Below are 17802 nucleotides of genomic sequence, written 5' to 3' on the forward strand. Positions count from 1 at the left end.
TAAGAAATACGTAATTGTTTCGCCTGTTTTTGGTCCCAGTAGTTACATAAAAATAAGTTTAATTTTCCTGCAGTAAACAGCTTGCACTTTTCCCAGTTGTGCTAGCATCACAAAAAAGAAAAGAAAAGAAAAGAAACAAAAAACAACACAAAGCCAGCAGAAAGTAAAAATTTGGCTTATTTCCTGACCTCTTGTGTAGCTTCTTAATCCTTTGGCCAAGAGGTCAAAATCTTTATGAATTCTAAGTGAACCTCAATTTGGCAGAAAGCCTCATACATCCAAAGGAATTATTAGGAGTTAAAACAGAGTAAGATTACCACCTTTTTCAACATAAGAAAATCTGGATGAAAATCAGATGAAAATCTGGCAGAAAGAGGCACTAAAATTACTTGTAGTAGGGATGGTTTTATTTATCTCCTAGTTTATCTATTTTTCTCTCAGCAACAAAAAAAACAAACCAAAAAACCAAATAGATTTATAGTTAAAATTATAATTAACGGTCTTCATAAATTGGGTTTTGTGTCTTTATGGTTCCAACTGAGTCTGAAGAGATGAACAGCTACTTGTTGTATCACAGCATTACTCCTCTGGAGAAATTTTGCACCAGCAGTGTCTTTAAAATAATTTTGTTCACAGGGACAGTAATAAATATTTCCTGCTCAAAAAATGTCCAATTAATCTCCAAGTGATACAGATATGAGCCTTCTCCTGCTAAGACAAAGCAAGTATTTGATGAACTGAATATAAGAGTAGGGCCAACCTACTTGAGTCTTAGATGTCAAGTCACTAGTCTAATAACTTCCCAGAGGATTATTTTTAAGCCTTATTATTAAAAGGATCATCTTAATGTGACTACAGGGGAAAAATGAAACATTCATATTTGTTCAAATTAACTGAATTGGAATTGTAACAATATTTTGTTTTATGATATTTCCTAAGATTAGCATGTAATGAAGTAATTTAATAACTTTAAAAATGTTTACAATATTTTCTCTTTAGAACAAAACAAGATTAATAAAACTCTCACTTGTATAGTTATGTTAGATTCCTAACAATGTTGTCATTTTGATGCATAACTCAGCTTTTAGAAACACACTGTGACCACATCTTCCTGCCTGCAGTTATAGTCTTTCTGAGGAAATCAGGATTTAAGACTTTTTACCAAGGACAAGCTGTATCATGTGGGAATTGACAGTGGTCAAATAAAACATTTTCAGGCCTCAGGCACTAGCTTGAGCATGTGGGAAAGTCAAGTACACAACTTTGTCACTCTGGCCTGGAAAATCATAAGGAGGAATCCAAACAGTCCTTGGAAGGTGAAAAGCCATTAGCAGGTGGTGTTTTTCTAACTTGTTATTTACCTGGAAATAACAGTCAAGGGGTGTTGTTCTAAATGACCAATCATATCCATTGTACCAAAGTACTGTATAAAAAGGGTGTGTTTCTAATAAACCTTCGCTGTGTGCCCTCCAATGGAGGCTCGGAGTCTCGTATCGTTATTTTGCTGTCGCAAATCGTAACAATAGCATCAGGTTTTTTTGTGTTTTTTTTTTTTCTTTTTTCAATTGAGATGAAGTTTAATAAGGGGGCCAGGAGATCCTGGTAACATGGTAGAGCACGTATTTCTATTATCTCTGGGCTTGAGAGATTTAAAAATAGATGTTGTGGTAAGATTCATTGGCCCAAGTGTATGCTCTAGTATGATGACACAGATTGTCTTAATGGCACAGCATGATGACTCAGCACCCTGAGTGATCTAAGCAAGCCTATCTTTATCAAATGGCTGGGAAGCAAATGCTTGTGCATTAAAGGAAAATTTGGAGAGGGGTAATTTTGAAGGCACTTAAACCCATACAACTGTTACTTCCTGAGACTCAAGAACTTACAATAGGCTTCTGGGTCACCTGTGGGATTAATAATGTTCAGTCGTACTGTCACACACTCACTGTTTGTGGCGGGTGCTTGAAAAGATCCTGGCTTTGATTCATTCCTTTGTCACTGGCAGAATGTGGGTAAGCAGTGTTAGTGTGGATCTGCTTTCAGTTCTCTTTCTCTCTTCTGTTTCTCTTCCTATGAAAAGTTACTTCAACTGAATATGAACATTAACAACAGCACTACCTACCCTCAGTGTAAGGGCAACTCTCAAGCAATATGCCTTTGAGAAAGAGGTATTTTTTGATCAAAATCAAGCAACTGCAGGAGTCTTCATTACATATTGCATGTAAAAGGCTCTAGTAGAAAAAAAGAATACGAGGGGTTTGTATTTAATTGTATGTGAAAATAAACCCCATGAAATAAAAGAACAAGAAACTGGACCTCAGAGACCTCATATGGTCAAAAACAGTTCAAAAATTTACTTAATTGTCTTTAAAATCATGAGGATCATGATTTTATACCATTATTCTAGTCATGTGGGGGAAAAAGGAAGCAACATGTCTAGGACAAGAGTCCTGCCACTGCCCTAAGACAGTTCCAGATTGCACTAATGTATTTTCTGGCAAGAACTTTTAAATCCAAATAGCATAGGCATAATTTACTTTCAACAAAACAAAAGGTTAAATTCCTGGACCCAACAGTATTTATGAAAGCCATTTTTCTGGAGACTGATGTTTAATACTGTTTGTCTTGTATGCTGTAGAGAGATATTGGGACTGCTGTGAAAATCTATTGATGTCTGGTTTTTTTGGGGTTGGTTTTTTTGTTTTTTCAAAAGTGCAGTAATAGCTGACAGACCCCTATGGATAACAGAAGGGCTTTTTTAGTTTGTTAATACTTTTGCACAACAGAACTGGGTCCTATCTCAGCATGATTGGAAGTGAATGCTTTTCTTCCTGACTATGCTCCTTTGCTTGGTTCTTACACATCTCCAGATCAATGGATTGTTTTTTCCCCTTTTCTCAGGTGTTCATATTTCTGAAAAGGAAACATTTGGTCATGAGAGCTTCCAGGCTCCAGGAACAGGGCAACCAACTGCCAGTAGAGCAGCACTGTGGTTTTCCTGTCCCACTGTGTCTGTGCCAGCTCCCCAGTCCCCACAGCCCTGCCCAAAGCTGGCTGTACCCCACCTGGGTAAGGATTCTGTGCTGCCTGCTGAGGCTGCAGCTGCTCTGAACCTGTGGCAGCCATGCACAGATCTCCCAGACTCTGCTGCCATGGCACTGTGAGGAAGCACAGAGGCTCCAACCTCTTCACAGCAACATCACTAAATACACTGCAGTGTCAGCCCGTGCAGATCTCACATCAGCCATGGTCACTGGCCTGGCTGGCCCAGGAGTGACCTGGACATGCCAGGGCATCTGTTTTTACTCCACTGAAAGAGAAGGGGCAAAGGGGAATTTTAATCTTTGACATCTGCCAAAAGTCAACTTTGTCAATGTTATTTTGTAGAACTAGAAAAACAATTTATGTTATGTGAGCCTTCCTAAGAATTTTAACATCCATCATACACAAGGACCAGCTGTCTCAGAGCCTTTTTTTTTTTTTTCTTCTAATTAATAGAGCAGAATTACTCTACCATTACAATCCATTCTTCTAACTCCAATGGATACATGGCTCTGCAGCTGCTGTTTCCTGATTGCATTTAGTGGATGCCATCAAAACAAAACTCCTATCTTCCCATTTATTTAGATTTTTAGTTACATAAGGGGTAGCTGGCCAAAGGACTTGGCTATATGTGCTACTTGAAAATCCATTGTTATGTGCCTTGCTTTCTAGGAAGTGAGCATTATCTATTTCTGTACCTGTATATGTACCTGTCCACATGTAAGAATGATAAAATGTCATTGGATATTGTGATAATGTTTTCCCAACACATGTGGAAACAACACCACACTGCCAGTCACAGCTGGATATGAAGCCACAGGAGCATCTACTGCAGCTCAGACCAGATGAGGCCTAATAAGGAAGCAGGGGGGAAATATCCTTGTGTTTAGAATTTTTTATTTTTTATTTTTTTAAATGTTCAAGACTGGGAGGATGTTAAATGGATGGTTCAGTTGTTTCTTACCCCTTTCATAGAAGTCACTCCTTTGGGAATTGCCTAATGCCTGATTTCACTTGCTACTGCTCCTGTCTGCTTCATATGTATTCCTTGCTGATACTGGGACCAAGCTACACTGGCTGTTGAAGTAAAGTGGAAGGTAGAAAAGTGGTTTTATTTTTATTTAACATTTCAGAGGAAAGACAGGGATATTTTGGAAATTTCCAAATAGGATGCTAACGATTGCTTTATAAATAAAAAGAAAATACACATTCTCCCACTATTGATTGACTTAAAAAAAGATGACAGATTTATATGGCACAGGACTAAAGAAGTTCAATAGCTGTCTTGATTTAATTCTCTATTGCCAAATTACAATTTGCTGTGCTTTGATCAGTGTAAAGAGTAGGGAGCACAGTTATTGACTTCATCCAGGCAAATAGATATAAATGTAAACTCTCCAATATACAGACTGATCTTTGTGCAACTCAGAAACTAGAGAAAGGCCTTATTACAGTCCTAGCATGATTCTGTTTTCCGTACAGAGTGAGTAGAATTTGATCTTGAAAGAGTAATTACTAAATAAACATTTAATTTATATATAAATAACAGTCAATAGTGTAGGAGTTAAAACAGTTAAAATTCTGAAAGAATGCAAGGAATAGAAAATAAACAGCAAATAGGAAGGAAGATAACAGTAAATTGGGAAAAATTAATTCAGAAGGAATATTTCAAGCTGAAACAATGTGACTGCTTTCTTATCCTTTTATACTCTTTGGCTATATCATATGGTATAAATAAGATTACATGTTACAGTGATGCAAAAATTTGTGGACAGAAAGAGGACAAAAGCTACAGTAACTTCTGTAAGACTACATAATTGTGTTCTGAGTTTAGATTTAGTTAACTTTTTCCTAAATTTATATACTAAGATTAGTCACAAATATTTTTAAAGTACTTAAAACATTTAAAAAGCTATTTTAATATCTATTGTTCCAGCAGTATCTATTCTGTACCATTTGTACTCTGATAAGTGACATATGGTAGGGTCTTAGAATATAATAATCTGCAAAATGCAATAGTCAATGTCCAGGAAGAAACTATTAAAGTATATCACTACTGACAACAAAGAACAATGGTTTACTGGGAACTAGATGTTAGAAAATTCTTTAAGGAGAGAAGCTATTACCTGCTGGCATGTAATAATCCGTAGCAGTTAATGGCTTGGGGAGGAAGGGTCTCAGAATTATAACACTGTGATAAAAAATAAGTTGATGGTGCTTCAAAATAAAAGAACTGCTTTCACTTTAAAGACTATCTGGAAACAACATATCTTGAGGGAAAAAAGTGCACAATGACTGTTTCCAACCACCCATTTATAAAAATAATAAATTTATTTCTCAGTAGAAGCTATATACAAAAAAGCCTATTGGATAAAAAGTCTTAGTGGAGAAAAGGAAATAATCACCACCTATAAGTGGGGAGAGGTGTTACAGCTTAAAACCCAAAGCAAAAGCTTTGTATATTTACTGAATCCTGAGGGCAGAGATGGATTATTAAATTAGAGTAATCTGGGGCAGGTAAGTATATACATATATACACACACACACTGCATTTGTGCTATGAAATATATTATGACTTAGGGAAAATACCTGTGATTTAAATTTGGAAGGAAAAGTACTGGTCTGGTTAAAAAGGAGAAAAGGAGGGGACATGCAGAAAACGTATGTGTATGTGTGTGTGTGTATTTGTGTGTTTGCACACGTGTTTTCATACATAGAATGACAGAATGGGTCAGGCTGGAAGGAACTGCAGTGGGTCACATCTGATCCAGCCTCCCTGCTCAAGCAGGGTCGTCCCAGAGTACACGACACAGGATTGTGTCCAGACAGTTCTTGAGTATCTCCAGTGAGGGAGACTCCACAGCCTCTCTGAGCAACCTGTTCCAGTGCTCTGTCACCCACACAGTAAGGAAGTTCTTCCTCATGTTCAGGTGGAACCTCCTGTGCACCAGTTTCTGCCTCTTGCCTCTTGTCCTATTGCTCTGCACCACTGGCAGAACCTGGAAACATCCTCTTGTCAGCCTCTCTTCAGATACTGACAGACATTGGTGAGTTCCCCTCTCAGTTGTCCCGTCTCAAGTCTGAACAATCCCATCTCCCTCAGCCTGTCCTCGTAAGAGAGATGCTCCGGTCCCTTCATCATCCTCGTTGCCTTCCACTGGATCCACTCCACAAGCTCCATGTCTCTTTTGTGCTGAGGAGCCCAGAACTGCACACAGCACTCCAGATCTGCCTCACCAGAGCTGAGCAGAATGGCAGGATCACCTCCCTTGACCTGCTGGAATGCTCTTCCTAATGCATCCCAGGACACCACTGGCCTCTGGGCCACAAGGGCACTGCTGGCTCAGGGACAGCTTGTCCACCAGGATCCCCACATCCTTCTCTGCAGAGCTGCTTTCCAGCAGCTCAGCCCTCAGCCTGTCCTGCTGCAGGGGGTTATTTCTCCCCAGGGGCAGGACCCTGCACTTGCCTTTCTTGAATTTAAAAATACTCTGCTCTGCTCCTCCCCCCGCCCCCCCCCCCCCCACCCCCAATCTGTCAAGGCACACAAGCACATGTTTATTTGAAAGCTGTTATACCTTTCCAAAGCAAGTGGCTATAATGAAGTGCAGTAAGCTTTAGCAGCATTGTGGGTCCAAGTGGATCCACTATAATAAAGTGAAGTAAGCTTTTGCATTTTGATAAAGGAAGAGAAAAATTCCTGTTGTGTTTCCATTTTCTTTTTCTTTCCACTATCATTTGCTTAGATAATGAAGGCTTACTCTGATCAGAAATGTGTTGTATGTTCAGGGGTGTCATCACCTGTGTTGATGTCAGGGTGTCATTTATTTAGGATAAAGACATAACTATAGATAAATTCAGGCTGGATGAAAATTACATAAAATGACAAGCCAGAGTGAAAATTGGCTGAGGAAATCAAAGATAGGTTGTACTGGATAAAAACAGTGTGATGGAAACAATCTAGACAAGAACAATGACCCTCAAACCCATACCAGGGAATAAGGCAACCTAGGAATCAGCAATAAAGCATCTTGCAAAGATATTGCAAACTATGAGTCAAAGAGTTAAGGAAAAACATTTTCCTAATCACATCCAGAAAGAGAGATTTAATTGTATTAGAAAACAAAGCTGGCACTGAAATAGTCTCAACAATAATTATTTAGTAAATGATATGTATTTTATTATAGTTTTATGACAGTTAATACTGATATGTCTAAGTAGTCTGTCTCACATTTATTACTCATTATATATTCTGTATAATTCCAAAGTACAGGTTGCCAACAATTTGGATAATGAAAATGGTATTCTGGTTTTGTACACTGGGCATGATTTCCTACATGTAACAGATAAAACATCATTATAACATATGCATGTATTTCTGCCCAAGGCAAGAAATACATGCAGCCGTAGAACTATCCATCCACAAAAAAATGCCACTAATCACAACCAAGTCAGACTAACTAAACTAAACTAATTTAGCTTTTACAACTATATATGCCACTAGGCTTGAAAGCCATACTTATTTACTTTATCTTGGGGCACATAAAATCATGGTATTTGGCAGCATGGAATAAGGGACATTAAATCAGCTTTTATGCTGTTGTTAAGAAACCCATAGAGGATGGGATTCAAGCAGCAGGACATCATACCCAACAAATGGCATATGCAATATACTAATTTAAAGTGCCTGTTGGAAATGAGAGTGGCATTAAAATCTGTCACAATGTGGAAAAGGTGAAGAGGCATCCAACTGAAGCCAAAAACCAGTATTAGCACTGTCAGTCTGCAAAAAACCCTCCTCGATCTTGTCTTAATTCTGATGATGGACTGGGATACTGTAATCATGTTCTGGATCTCTGTATTTTCTTCTGGTTTCATTTCAAAACAGATAGGGATCCCAGGGATTAATTTACTGGAGGAAAAGAGCTGGCTTTTTTCTGTGTCAGAGGTTTCTGGGGGAACTCTGGAGTGAGTATCCTGATGATGCCTTGAAATAGCTGGCATCACACTTGAAGTCTTTCTACTGTATCTTCTGTGGTGCCTCCTGCCAAAGGCACGGCTCCACCTGGAATATCTGGAGGGTTGAACCTGTGGGCCAGTGCTCTTAGAGGGATGAAGAGTTAGGTTTATCATCTCCTTTTCTTCAAACTTGTTTTCCTTGTTTGACAGCCTAGCACCTATGCTCCTGCAGACACTGGTGTGACTGGCGGTCAGGCACGCCAGCGGCAGGATGTACTGCATCAACAGCAAGGCTATCGTGAAGGCGATCCTGTAGGAATCAGAAGGCCACGACTCGATGCACAGCAGCCTGTTCTCCAGTCCCTCTAAATTCAGAGTTTTGCTGAGGTCCACAGTTTTATGGAAAACTGGCAGAGGGGAGCAAATTGTGAAGCCCAAGGCCCAAATGATCGCTATTAAGAAATAGCCTTGTTTTGCTGTGAGGTTGCTAGAGAGGGGATACTTTATCATACGGTACCTGACTGCAGCAATAGATATTAACATCAAAGTTGAAACTAGGACTGATGCACACTGGAGGAAGGGCATTACATGGCACATGACAGTGCCAAACATCCATTGGTCAAGCAGGACTGATGTCAGCGTGAATGGTGAACAAAACAGCACAACCAAGATGTCAGAAAAGGCCAAGTTTCCAATGAGAATGTTTATTACTGTCTTCTGCTTGCACTTTAGCAGGGCCATTAGTATAAGAAGATTTCCCACAAAGCCAGCCAGACTTATAAGTGTGTACAGCCCAATAAGAAAGTACTGCATGTCATCAACACTACTCTTATAGTCTTCCCAGGCAGAAAAATTCTTTGTTGCAGCAGAGTTGTTCTTGGTATGTGTCCTGTTGTTACGGTCTTTGAATCCTAAATCCATTTTATAGTCCTGCTTAGAATGAGAAAGGCATTAATTAGTATCTGAAGAAATGATGATATTGCTGTTAATCAGAATGTAAAAATACATAAATTTACCTTGTTTCACCTCAATGCAAATAATTTACTTGTGATGTTAGTCTAGTGTGAGGCAGATACTGCGTAACTTCAGGTCAACATGAATTAGCTAAGTAGGCTTTATCATTTGGTGTTCAGCACTCCTAGGCCTCCTACCTAGATGCTCACGTGGGAGAACAGCAATTTACAGGTCTGCATTATGATGCTGCCTTTTAACGGTGCTTTGCTACAGAACATATTGTCAGGCTTTCCATGAGGGAGCAGTTAGCTACAAAAGCAATACACCTCGAGTCGGTGAGATTACTCGTGTGAATAACAGCCCATTGATATGAGTAAGGAAATTACAGTCACCATCTGGGCAGATGCCTAATCATTATATCATTGCAAATTATAAAGAACCTGAAAATGCATATGCTAACAACTGCAGCAGTATTTCTTACCTTGCTAGTAGAGAACTAACACAAAATAGGTGTGAGCTTTCAAAAAGGATCAGGAAATCCACTGTCAGTAATCCAAGATGGAATTCCTAATGTGGTGTGCATAGAAAACATATTCTACTAAGTGCTGAATATAGTTTAACTGTGCTCAAGCAGATAGGAAAACTCAAAAACACCTCAAATAATTGGATGTAATATAGAGAGGACAGCATTAACTGGAAGCAAACTCCACAGAGCCATTTGGAAATTCAGTGAACTGCTACTTATTCAGCACAGAATCATCTAGAGTTAAACCTAGATCAGCATAAAGTTATTCTGTCTACTGAATCTTCATATATTAGTTTTCATTTTAGAACAAAGAGGAAGACATGAGAATCCAGTTCAAACCTCCATTTATCTTAAGCACTTGCATGTACTAGAGTTTCAAAGTCAAAATTCCCCAGAGTGCCAATGTCTTCTACAAAACTGCTTAACGTTTAGAGATCTTACATAAGAGAAAACAAAAAAGATCTACAAACCCAAAGCACACATAAATAGAGCAGAAGGCTTTATCTGTCACCTAAAAAAGGCAGGACTCTTCAAGACTGTAGCAATCCTCTGTCAGCTGTACCATACTGAAATTTTCCAAGTGCAATAGTATTATTTGGTTCCCTCCACACATGCAGATGTGCTCCTTCCTTCATATCATATGTGTTCCTACTGTTATGGTTTGAGGCAAAGGGAAGCTCAAACCATAAAATAACCTGAGAATGTTTACTAACTGTATTGTGATGTGAAGGTCCTCCAAGTAAGAGTAGAAATGTATGTATATATCTATAAAAAGATCTTGCAGGTACTATGTTGGAAAACAGTGAAAAGAAGTCAGCCTTCCCAATTTGCCTCAATGTTAAAGTGCTTTTTAACAGCTAAAATAGAATTAAGAACTGAATACAGGAAATTAGATAACCTAAATATTATAATTTTGTGCATATGAGAAGAAGCATTAATCCATATTATTTCTGTTCAGTTTCTTCTAGTCTTTATGAAATGGTGGAAAACCATATGATAGACAAACAATGCTGAGACTACATTTGCCTCTAGACCAAGTTTAAAGGAGCAGACTCGAGATTTTGAAAGTGATCTAATTTCTCTATTTCTACATTGTTTTTATCAGAAGTTTTAATTTTGGTGGGCTTCTCCTTATACAACTCTTAGCTGATACAGTAGATAGTTCATTACTTAATTTTTCTGAGCTAATTTCTGAGTTTCTAGTAACCAACTGAAAATTGTATGATCTGTGCACCACAGTGTCTTTCCCAAATCTGCTGGAATTTCTATTTCCTAAATGTAACTCTACGTAACTTTTTTTACATAACCTTTGCCCTGGATAAGGTAATATAATACTAAGAATAGGATCAAGGAACAAAAATTTATATAGTGTTATACTGTAACATGTTTAATAAATTAATGTTTACTGAATTCTTTTTGAAGGTTTAAGTGAAAGATTGTTGCCAGGTTCTGTGGATTTCTACACCTCCACATAAAGCTCTTGCAGTATGGATTTAGCAGAAGGATTCATTGTGTTTTTTAATAGAATTCTTTAAAAACAAAAAGCAAATATTCTGGTTTTCTTAAGTAGACATGTTTTGTTGAGATGCATCAGTACTGAAGAAGTTTAGCATGAGGAGTGCCTCTGAAGTCCAGCATGGGCTTGGCAGCTCCATTCCTTCTGTGCTATGGCTGCCTTCTGCCTTGGGTGACAGACAAACTCTTCCCTACCACGTGTCCTCACTTCCATGAGGAAGGAGCACTGGAAGAAGTCACAAAATCATCTCTTCAGACCCTGGCTGGACACCCAGGGCACCACAAAAGTCTGTGGTGCACAGAAACCCCTTCTGCACCATCTTCCTACAGTCACAGTTCCAGAGTGACAGCAAGACAGAGAGGGAAGGAATAACAGTATAATCTGCAGGTTTCAACAGACAACTGCTGTGCTGGTACAAGCTCCCTTTGCAAAAAATGCCCAAAGAGAATTTTATTTTAATTTTGAATGTGTAAAAAGGAAGTAGACTTTCCCCCCTAATTTCAAAACATGCCAATCTCTTTGCTCTCTGAGTTTTCTCTCCTGCTCAAAAAGAAACCAGTTGCTGTCAGTCTGAGTGCCAGCAGCAGTAAAGATGCAAACAGAATTTTTCCTCCCATATCATTGATCTCAAGTCTCCAAACTCATCTTAGCATGCCACTGATTTCACAAGGCTGTGTGCACTTACTGACATTTATTTTCCTGCTTTGTTTTAACAGCTGCTTCTATTCTTGGAGATTCGCTCACCCTCCCTCATGTTGGTTGGTCAATCCTGGTGCAGCACGTGGCCGTAACTTTCAGGGAAATGGAAATTCCTGAAAATCCCATTGTGGAAAACAGAATTAAGTAATGCAGCCTCTTTTCAAAACCTTCACATCATATTTGAAGTATATTTCTAAACTAAATGCACGATAGTGCCAGGGTGCTCTTGCACCTGCTTTCAAAGCTCAAATTTAGTCAATCTGAAGGTACCTGCTGGAGGTTTTCTAGCTGTCAGCTCCAAAAGTTGGGTCATTTTCACCTCCTGCATCTAATCAGTCAAGCAAACGAGGTCCAGTAATGCTGGTCTGCACACCACACATTCCTGACTGTGCTCAGCTACACCCATGGGAGTCCATACCCATGTGTGGGCTTGCCTAGGTCTCATGTAGTTTCAGTGGAATGCCTTAGGAAGGAGGCTAGGCTGCACAAGACTAGGAGAGACTGCAGTTTTGTGGCAGGATCTGAGATAGATTTGAATATTTACTGCAAGAGTCAAATGATTGCAGTTAACATTTAGATGAGTTAGAGGCACCAGATAACCTGTGCTAATTCAACATGTCTAATATCTTGTACTGAACATCATTTTTTCACTTAAAGCTATCATTTAAATCACAAAATCCCTAAATCATCATTTAGAACAGTTAACAGGCCGGATATTTCTTTTCCTCTACATATTTAAAGGGAAATTTTCAAGAACACAAAAGTTAGGCAGGCAACCATCATCCTCTAAAGGCAATTGTTTTTTTCAGGAAATGTTCCTTCAATTAGATGAGATACTTATATTAAGGTTTATTCATGGATAAGAGCTTATATCCCACAATATGAATACCTATTAACTTATCTCTGACTGGCTGGTCGTTGTGCAGTCCAGTCAGTTCAATCCTTGCAACAGGGCAATTAATCTTTATAGCTGGGAACAATTTACAGTCTTGGATGACCTTTCTCTATGTTAAAAGAAGAAAAAGAACAGAAAAAAAAAACCCCAAAACACGCAAAAAACAAAAACCCTGCAAAATATCCCCAAAAACCCCATGGTGAGCACATACAAGGAGGAAGCACATTGTGTTAATTTGTAAGAAGTACAACCTTTCTGGCCTCATAATGCTGGAGAAGTACCAAGACTGCACAGAAAAAGTCAGAGAAGGTTCTTAAGCATCTACATAGATGAAAATAGTTAATGTGAGTGGCAGTTACTGCACGACCACCAAAGCTTTAGGAAAGCACTGAGCTGTGTTGTTACCTGAGAAATAAAGCCCTCACATCAATACAGACGGATAACATTCGAGACAAAATCTGAAACCTCAGAAGGGTTGCATTCACAAGCTAAAGATGAAAAGCTGCTGATTCTCATGTTCTTGTTCATAATGTGCAACAGCAAAAACTAGCCCGAGAACCTGGAAGTGTTCAACAGATTGAAGTTACTTCAGAAGTCCAGAAAAAAGGATTTTTTGTACACATTGATGGCATGCCTATTTCTCTATCTCACCAAAAGAACTGCAACATTATCCCGAAAAAGAAGAATACAACTTCCCAAATTGTGCCAAGGCCGACTAATAACATTGTACGTCCAGCTCCAAGGAAATGCTACGGAACGTAACGGGCTATTTGCTGGCCAGAACAGAAAACTTGAATCGCACGGTTAAATTTTTATGTTTTTTTCTCCCCAGGGAGCACAGCAGCTCCCGGCTCGCAAAAGCGCCAAACCACCCCAAAAGGGGAACGACTGTTATTTTTGCCTTTCTACGCCTCCCTTGGGAAGCACTCTGCACCGCCCCGCGTCCGACACCGCGCTCTCGCTCGCAGCCCGAGCCGCGGGCGCCCCGCGGCAGCGGCACCCCCGGCGCTGCTGCGCTCCCCGCATCCCCGCGCGCTTGCTGGCAGGGCGGGGCCCCGCGCAAACTTGCGCGGCCGCCCCGCGAGGGGAGGGGAGGGGAGCGGAGGGGAGGGGAGGGGAGCCGCGCCGAGCTGAGCAGAACCGACCTGAGCAGGACCAGGCTGAGCCGAGCCGAGCCGAGCAGGAGCGAGCCGAGCCGAGCCGAGCCGAGCTGGCCGTGGCGGCTCCGCGCCCGCCCCGCGTTCCCTGCGCGCGTGTCCCGCTGCGGGCGCCCCGCGGGCAGGAGGGGCGGCGGGCGCGGCGAGGCGGCGGCTCCGCTCCGCACGCACGGCTCCGGCACGGGCGGGCGGAGCGGGCAGCGGGGGGAGGCGCGCAGCCCCCCGGGCTGGCGGCGCATCTTACGCGGGGGCTGCGGCGGCGCCGGGGCTCGCCCGCGGCACAGGGCCGGGCCCCGGGGCCGGGGGTGCCGCCGCCGCTGCCGCAGCCGCCGCCCGCTCGGCGGGGCCGGGACTGGGGCTGCAGCGCGGGCGCGTTTCGGGAGGCCGCTCCAGGCAGCCCCGGAGCCCGGTATTTCGGCGCTGCACGGGGTGACAAACAGAGTTTCCATGGAAATACAGCGAGACGGTAAATACAGCCCGCGCTCGCCGGTGCTTGCGGGATGCTCTCGGTTCCTCAGCCGGCGCTCGGGGCACGGCGCTGTGCAAAGGTGAAACGCGCTGCGAGTCTCGGGACATAGCGAGGTGCGAGCGCAGACTGGCAGCGCTGATCAGAGCTCCCCTCGCTTCGGCCGGAGCGGAGCTCCCGAGGTTCTTGTCCGTGCTGCTCAAATGCCCTTTAATTTTTATTTTAGAACAGGTGGAAGGAGATGGATTTCCCCCAAACAGTTTTTCTTACCGAAAAACTGAGTTCTGTTCTTATAGAGCAAAATATCTGAAGGGTGGTTTTAATTTTATCTGAACAATCAATGGGAAAGCATGGCATTTTCTTACTTGAGCAATATTTTAAAGCCTAAAAATTGTTTGGTATGTCATAGTAGAAAGCATGGAAAGACAAACCCTGCTATTCTCACCAGCTGTTATCTTCTAGCGCAAGAAGAGTCGTTGATCATAGTCCTATTACAGAGCTACAGGAGAACTCAGTGACGTGCAGGTCCTTGGGAGCACAAGTGGCAGAATCCGACAAAGAAGTGTAATGACGTTCCCATTTGCCAAGGTGCTACTTTGACAGTTGATATTAACACGGCACTGCAGAAAAGCTGTGGGTATAATTAGCCTGTGAAAGACTGTACCACACAAAGACTAAATAACTAGATCAATCATGTTGTAAAATAACCTATCTAAAGTCCAGGTAGGTTCCTTATTTAACTTGGGTATTGGGAAAATACTCATGGGGAGATGCAGGAACAAATCATCTTCAGCAGATGAGCTCAGGATGGCAAAGAAGATTTCACCCTATCTTCTTTTGAAGATTTCATCCCATCTTCTTTTGCCTGCTTCTGCATAATTCACCACCCACTGCTGGTGAATCACTGCATGTGCAAGTGGAGCACAGGGAGCTGCCGGGTGGAAGTGACGTGCCAATCCATCTCATCGTATTAACACAACTCCCCTGTTAGTCACAACGGAGAACAGAATTAATCCTTTTTAGGCCTGAGCAGCTGTTCTTAGCATTTTTGACCATCTTCCCACCTAACACTGATGGTTTTGAAGCCTTTCACGCAAATTTTTGACCTATAGATAGAAACCCGCTATGGCTCTAACACATGATGGGGGCGATTTAGACTTTCCCTACTTCTCTTGTTCTAGGGGAGCTTCCCACATTGCTGGCCCCACTGCTTGAAGTGGAAGGTCTCACCTGGAAAAAAATGAAGTTTTTAAGACACTACATCTTTCTATGGAAACTGCTGGCTACAGAAGACTGATATTGTCTTTAAAAAGATATCTAAATTTGCTGGCAGAGCCCAGTGGGAAATTAAAGTTTCTTACACTGCACAAGTGTGATTTATGTGGGATGCCATTGTACCTTCATAAAGGTACAAACAGCCTGCCATCTGGTTAAGCCATTTCTAAGCTCACCTAGTACAGTTTCCCAAGGAGCCTCCAGAAAATATGTGCTTCTTAGCAGGAGCAGTCAGTAAGACGAGTATTCCTTCCTCAAAGCAATTCTCTCTAAGAATAAAATACTGTACTTTTTTTGTTGGTTATCTTATTTCAAGAGGGTTCATCAGCCAGTAATGTACTGGCAGGTGTGAGATTGTTTGTTTGTTTGTTTGTTTTATTCCCCACAGACCTGTAAATAGCACCAGATTTTTCTCAACTGTATCTGTACATTTCACCCCTGATACCTGCACACATCAGAGACAATTACAATTCAGACCATTATAATTTTTTCCTTTTCACTGTTTGTGTACCTCTGTCTTGCCAGTAATACCACTGAATAATGAAATCAGTAATCTAGAGATAGAAAAGGTATGGCCATTAGAGATATGAAGTATCAGGAGTGACAGCAAATCATAGTACAAGTTCCCTAGAAACAAGCTACCATAGGGTTGTGAAAACCATAGAGGAGTCCTCGAGGAAGTAAGAGATGGTGATGAAAGATGCCACCTCTGGAGGAGCTGGGGGAAAATGGTGCATTAGAGAGAGAAGGCTGGGATTCCTGAGTCAGAAGGACACAAAAGAAAACACAGGGGAAAACTCTGTGTCTATATGAATACAAATTAGTTTTGTCATGTTTCTTACAGCAGTACCAAATGTATTTTTCTTTTGGGAGAATCATTCCAATATCTAAGAGAATTTAGCCTCTAAAGGAAAAAAGGAAGTCTCAAAGCTCCAATGGAAATCTGTAAGAACTGGTAAGTGTCACAAAACCGAAGGTCTAAAGTAATTAACATCCAATTCCACAGCATGCAGTCAACCATCAAAGTTTGCCATGAGACAAAGTCTAATGTTATCAGAAAATCTGCTAACAATGGAGAACCTATCCATGGGCAAAACAGTGTAAGTGGTAGGACATAGCTACTACAGAATTTGAGAGATTTTGTGAGATACATAAAAGCATTTGTGTTGGTTAAAATCCTTCACCAGGCCACTTCATGCCCAGAAAAATTCTAATAAAACACAATTAAAAAATACCACTAATGTCTGGCTTCTTCCATCCCTTCCACAGATTCTTAGCTTGCATAAGGCAGCAAGCCTTGGACTTCTGGGAAGGCAGCAATGGTTGAGATGTCTTAGTAATGAAAGCAGGACACCTGATGGTTAGCTAATAAAATACTTCCAAGGGTGAGCCTATAATTAGTAAGTTTTGTTTCCTAATGTGTCATCACATTTTTTGGCTGGTGTTATACACATTGACTGTCTGGATGTTCATGTGTGGGGTCTATTTCTGCTTCATCTGAAGCCAGATGAGACCTTGTGTATGAGTGTACAGGAGTTTGAGTCCTGAATGGATGCAGTAGGGTGGCCATAGCAGAAGACGTGACTTAGTATTTTTGCCAGGTGGACATAATTTAGGTTATAGCTCAAGCAGCCTTTAAGCAAAATTTCACGTGATCAGGATAGATTTACACTAGTCAGCTAGTCTGTATTGTTGAAGACAGAGCTGTAGCAGCAAGACTGTCAGCAGAGATAAACAACATAATCACTCATGCGGCTTTTTTGGGTTTGTGACATTAGCAGTCAAATGAAGTGTTGTTATGTTTGGTGTCAAATGCAGTTATGTCAGAATAAACATTTCTTCAGCCAAAGAGAGAATTTGCTGCAATTCAAATTATGCTCAACAGCAAAAGGCCTATTAAGGCTACTGATGACAGAATTTTGCCCCAATGACTGTAAGTTCCCTTATCTTTGAACAGAGTAATGTGAAATGCATTTAAATGGCAATGACAATGATGTTCATTATTAGAATATAAAAACAATAAAAAATAAAGTTTAAAAACCCTTCAGAAAGTGTTTCCATTCATTTCCATAGTAGTGACTTCAGTTTGTTTTATACAGAGCAGAAGGTACAAATGACCCTCCTGGTGTTCTTGCACTTACTGGATTTTAAGTTTTAAGGAGGGATTGCATTGCCTGAACACATGACAAGACAGGGCAATGAAAGCAACAGCCTCACTTTATGAAATCTTTTCTATTTTTGAGTTTTGCAATGAGAAAGAATTTTAATGGATTTATGTCTTGATCTATTTTTTCTATATATTTTTTTAAAAAA

General features: G+C 40.9%; 1 protein-coding gene across 3 annotated transcripts; it reads right to left on the reverse strand.

Annotated features, from left to right (window-relative positions):
- Positions 1-5589: 5589 nt before the first annotated feature.
- Positions 5590-13855, reverse strand: NPY5R (neuropeptide Y receptor Y5). 3 transcript variants are annotated; one of them, XM_086890381.1, is made up of 2 exons: positions 13737-13855; positions 5590-8931 (listed from the first exon to the last, which is right to left on the reverse strand). In XM_086890381.1, the coding sequence occupies exon 2, from the start codon at positions 8920-8922 to the stop codon at positions 7591-7593; it is 1332 nt and encodes a 443-aa protein (XP_086746507.1). In that variant the 5' UTR covers positions 8923-8931; positions 13737-13855; the 3' UTR covers positions 5590-7590. The 3 variants fall into 3 exon arrangements, with proteins under 3 accessions (XP_086746507.1, XP_023780678.2, XP_023780679.2); XM_023924910.2 differs by lacking the exon at positions 13737-13855 and adding an exon at positions 11683-11809 and having other exon boundaries at positions 7201-8934; XM_023924911.2 differs by lacking the exon at positions 13737-13855 and adding an exon at positions 11683-11752 and having other exon boundaries at positions 7507-8931.
- Positions 13856-17802: the final 3947 nt, after the last annotated feature.

This window comes from Cyanistes caeruleus, chromosome 5 (assembly GCF_971803275.1).
Source record: "Cyanistes caeruleus chromosome 5, bCyaCae1.hap1.1, whole genome shotgun sequence".
NCBI lineage: Eukaryota > Metazoa > Chordata > Aves > Passeriformes > Paridae > Cyanistes > Cyanistes caeruleus.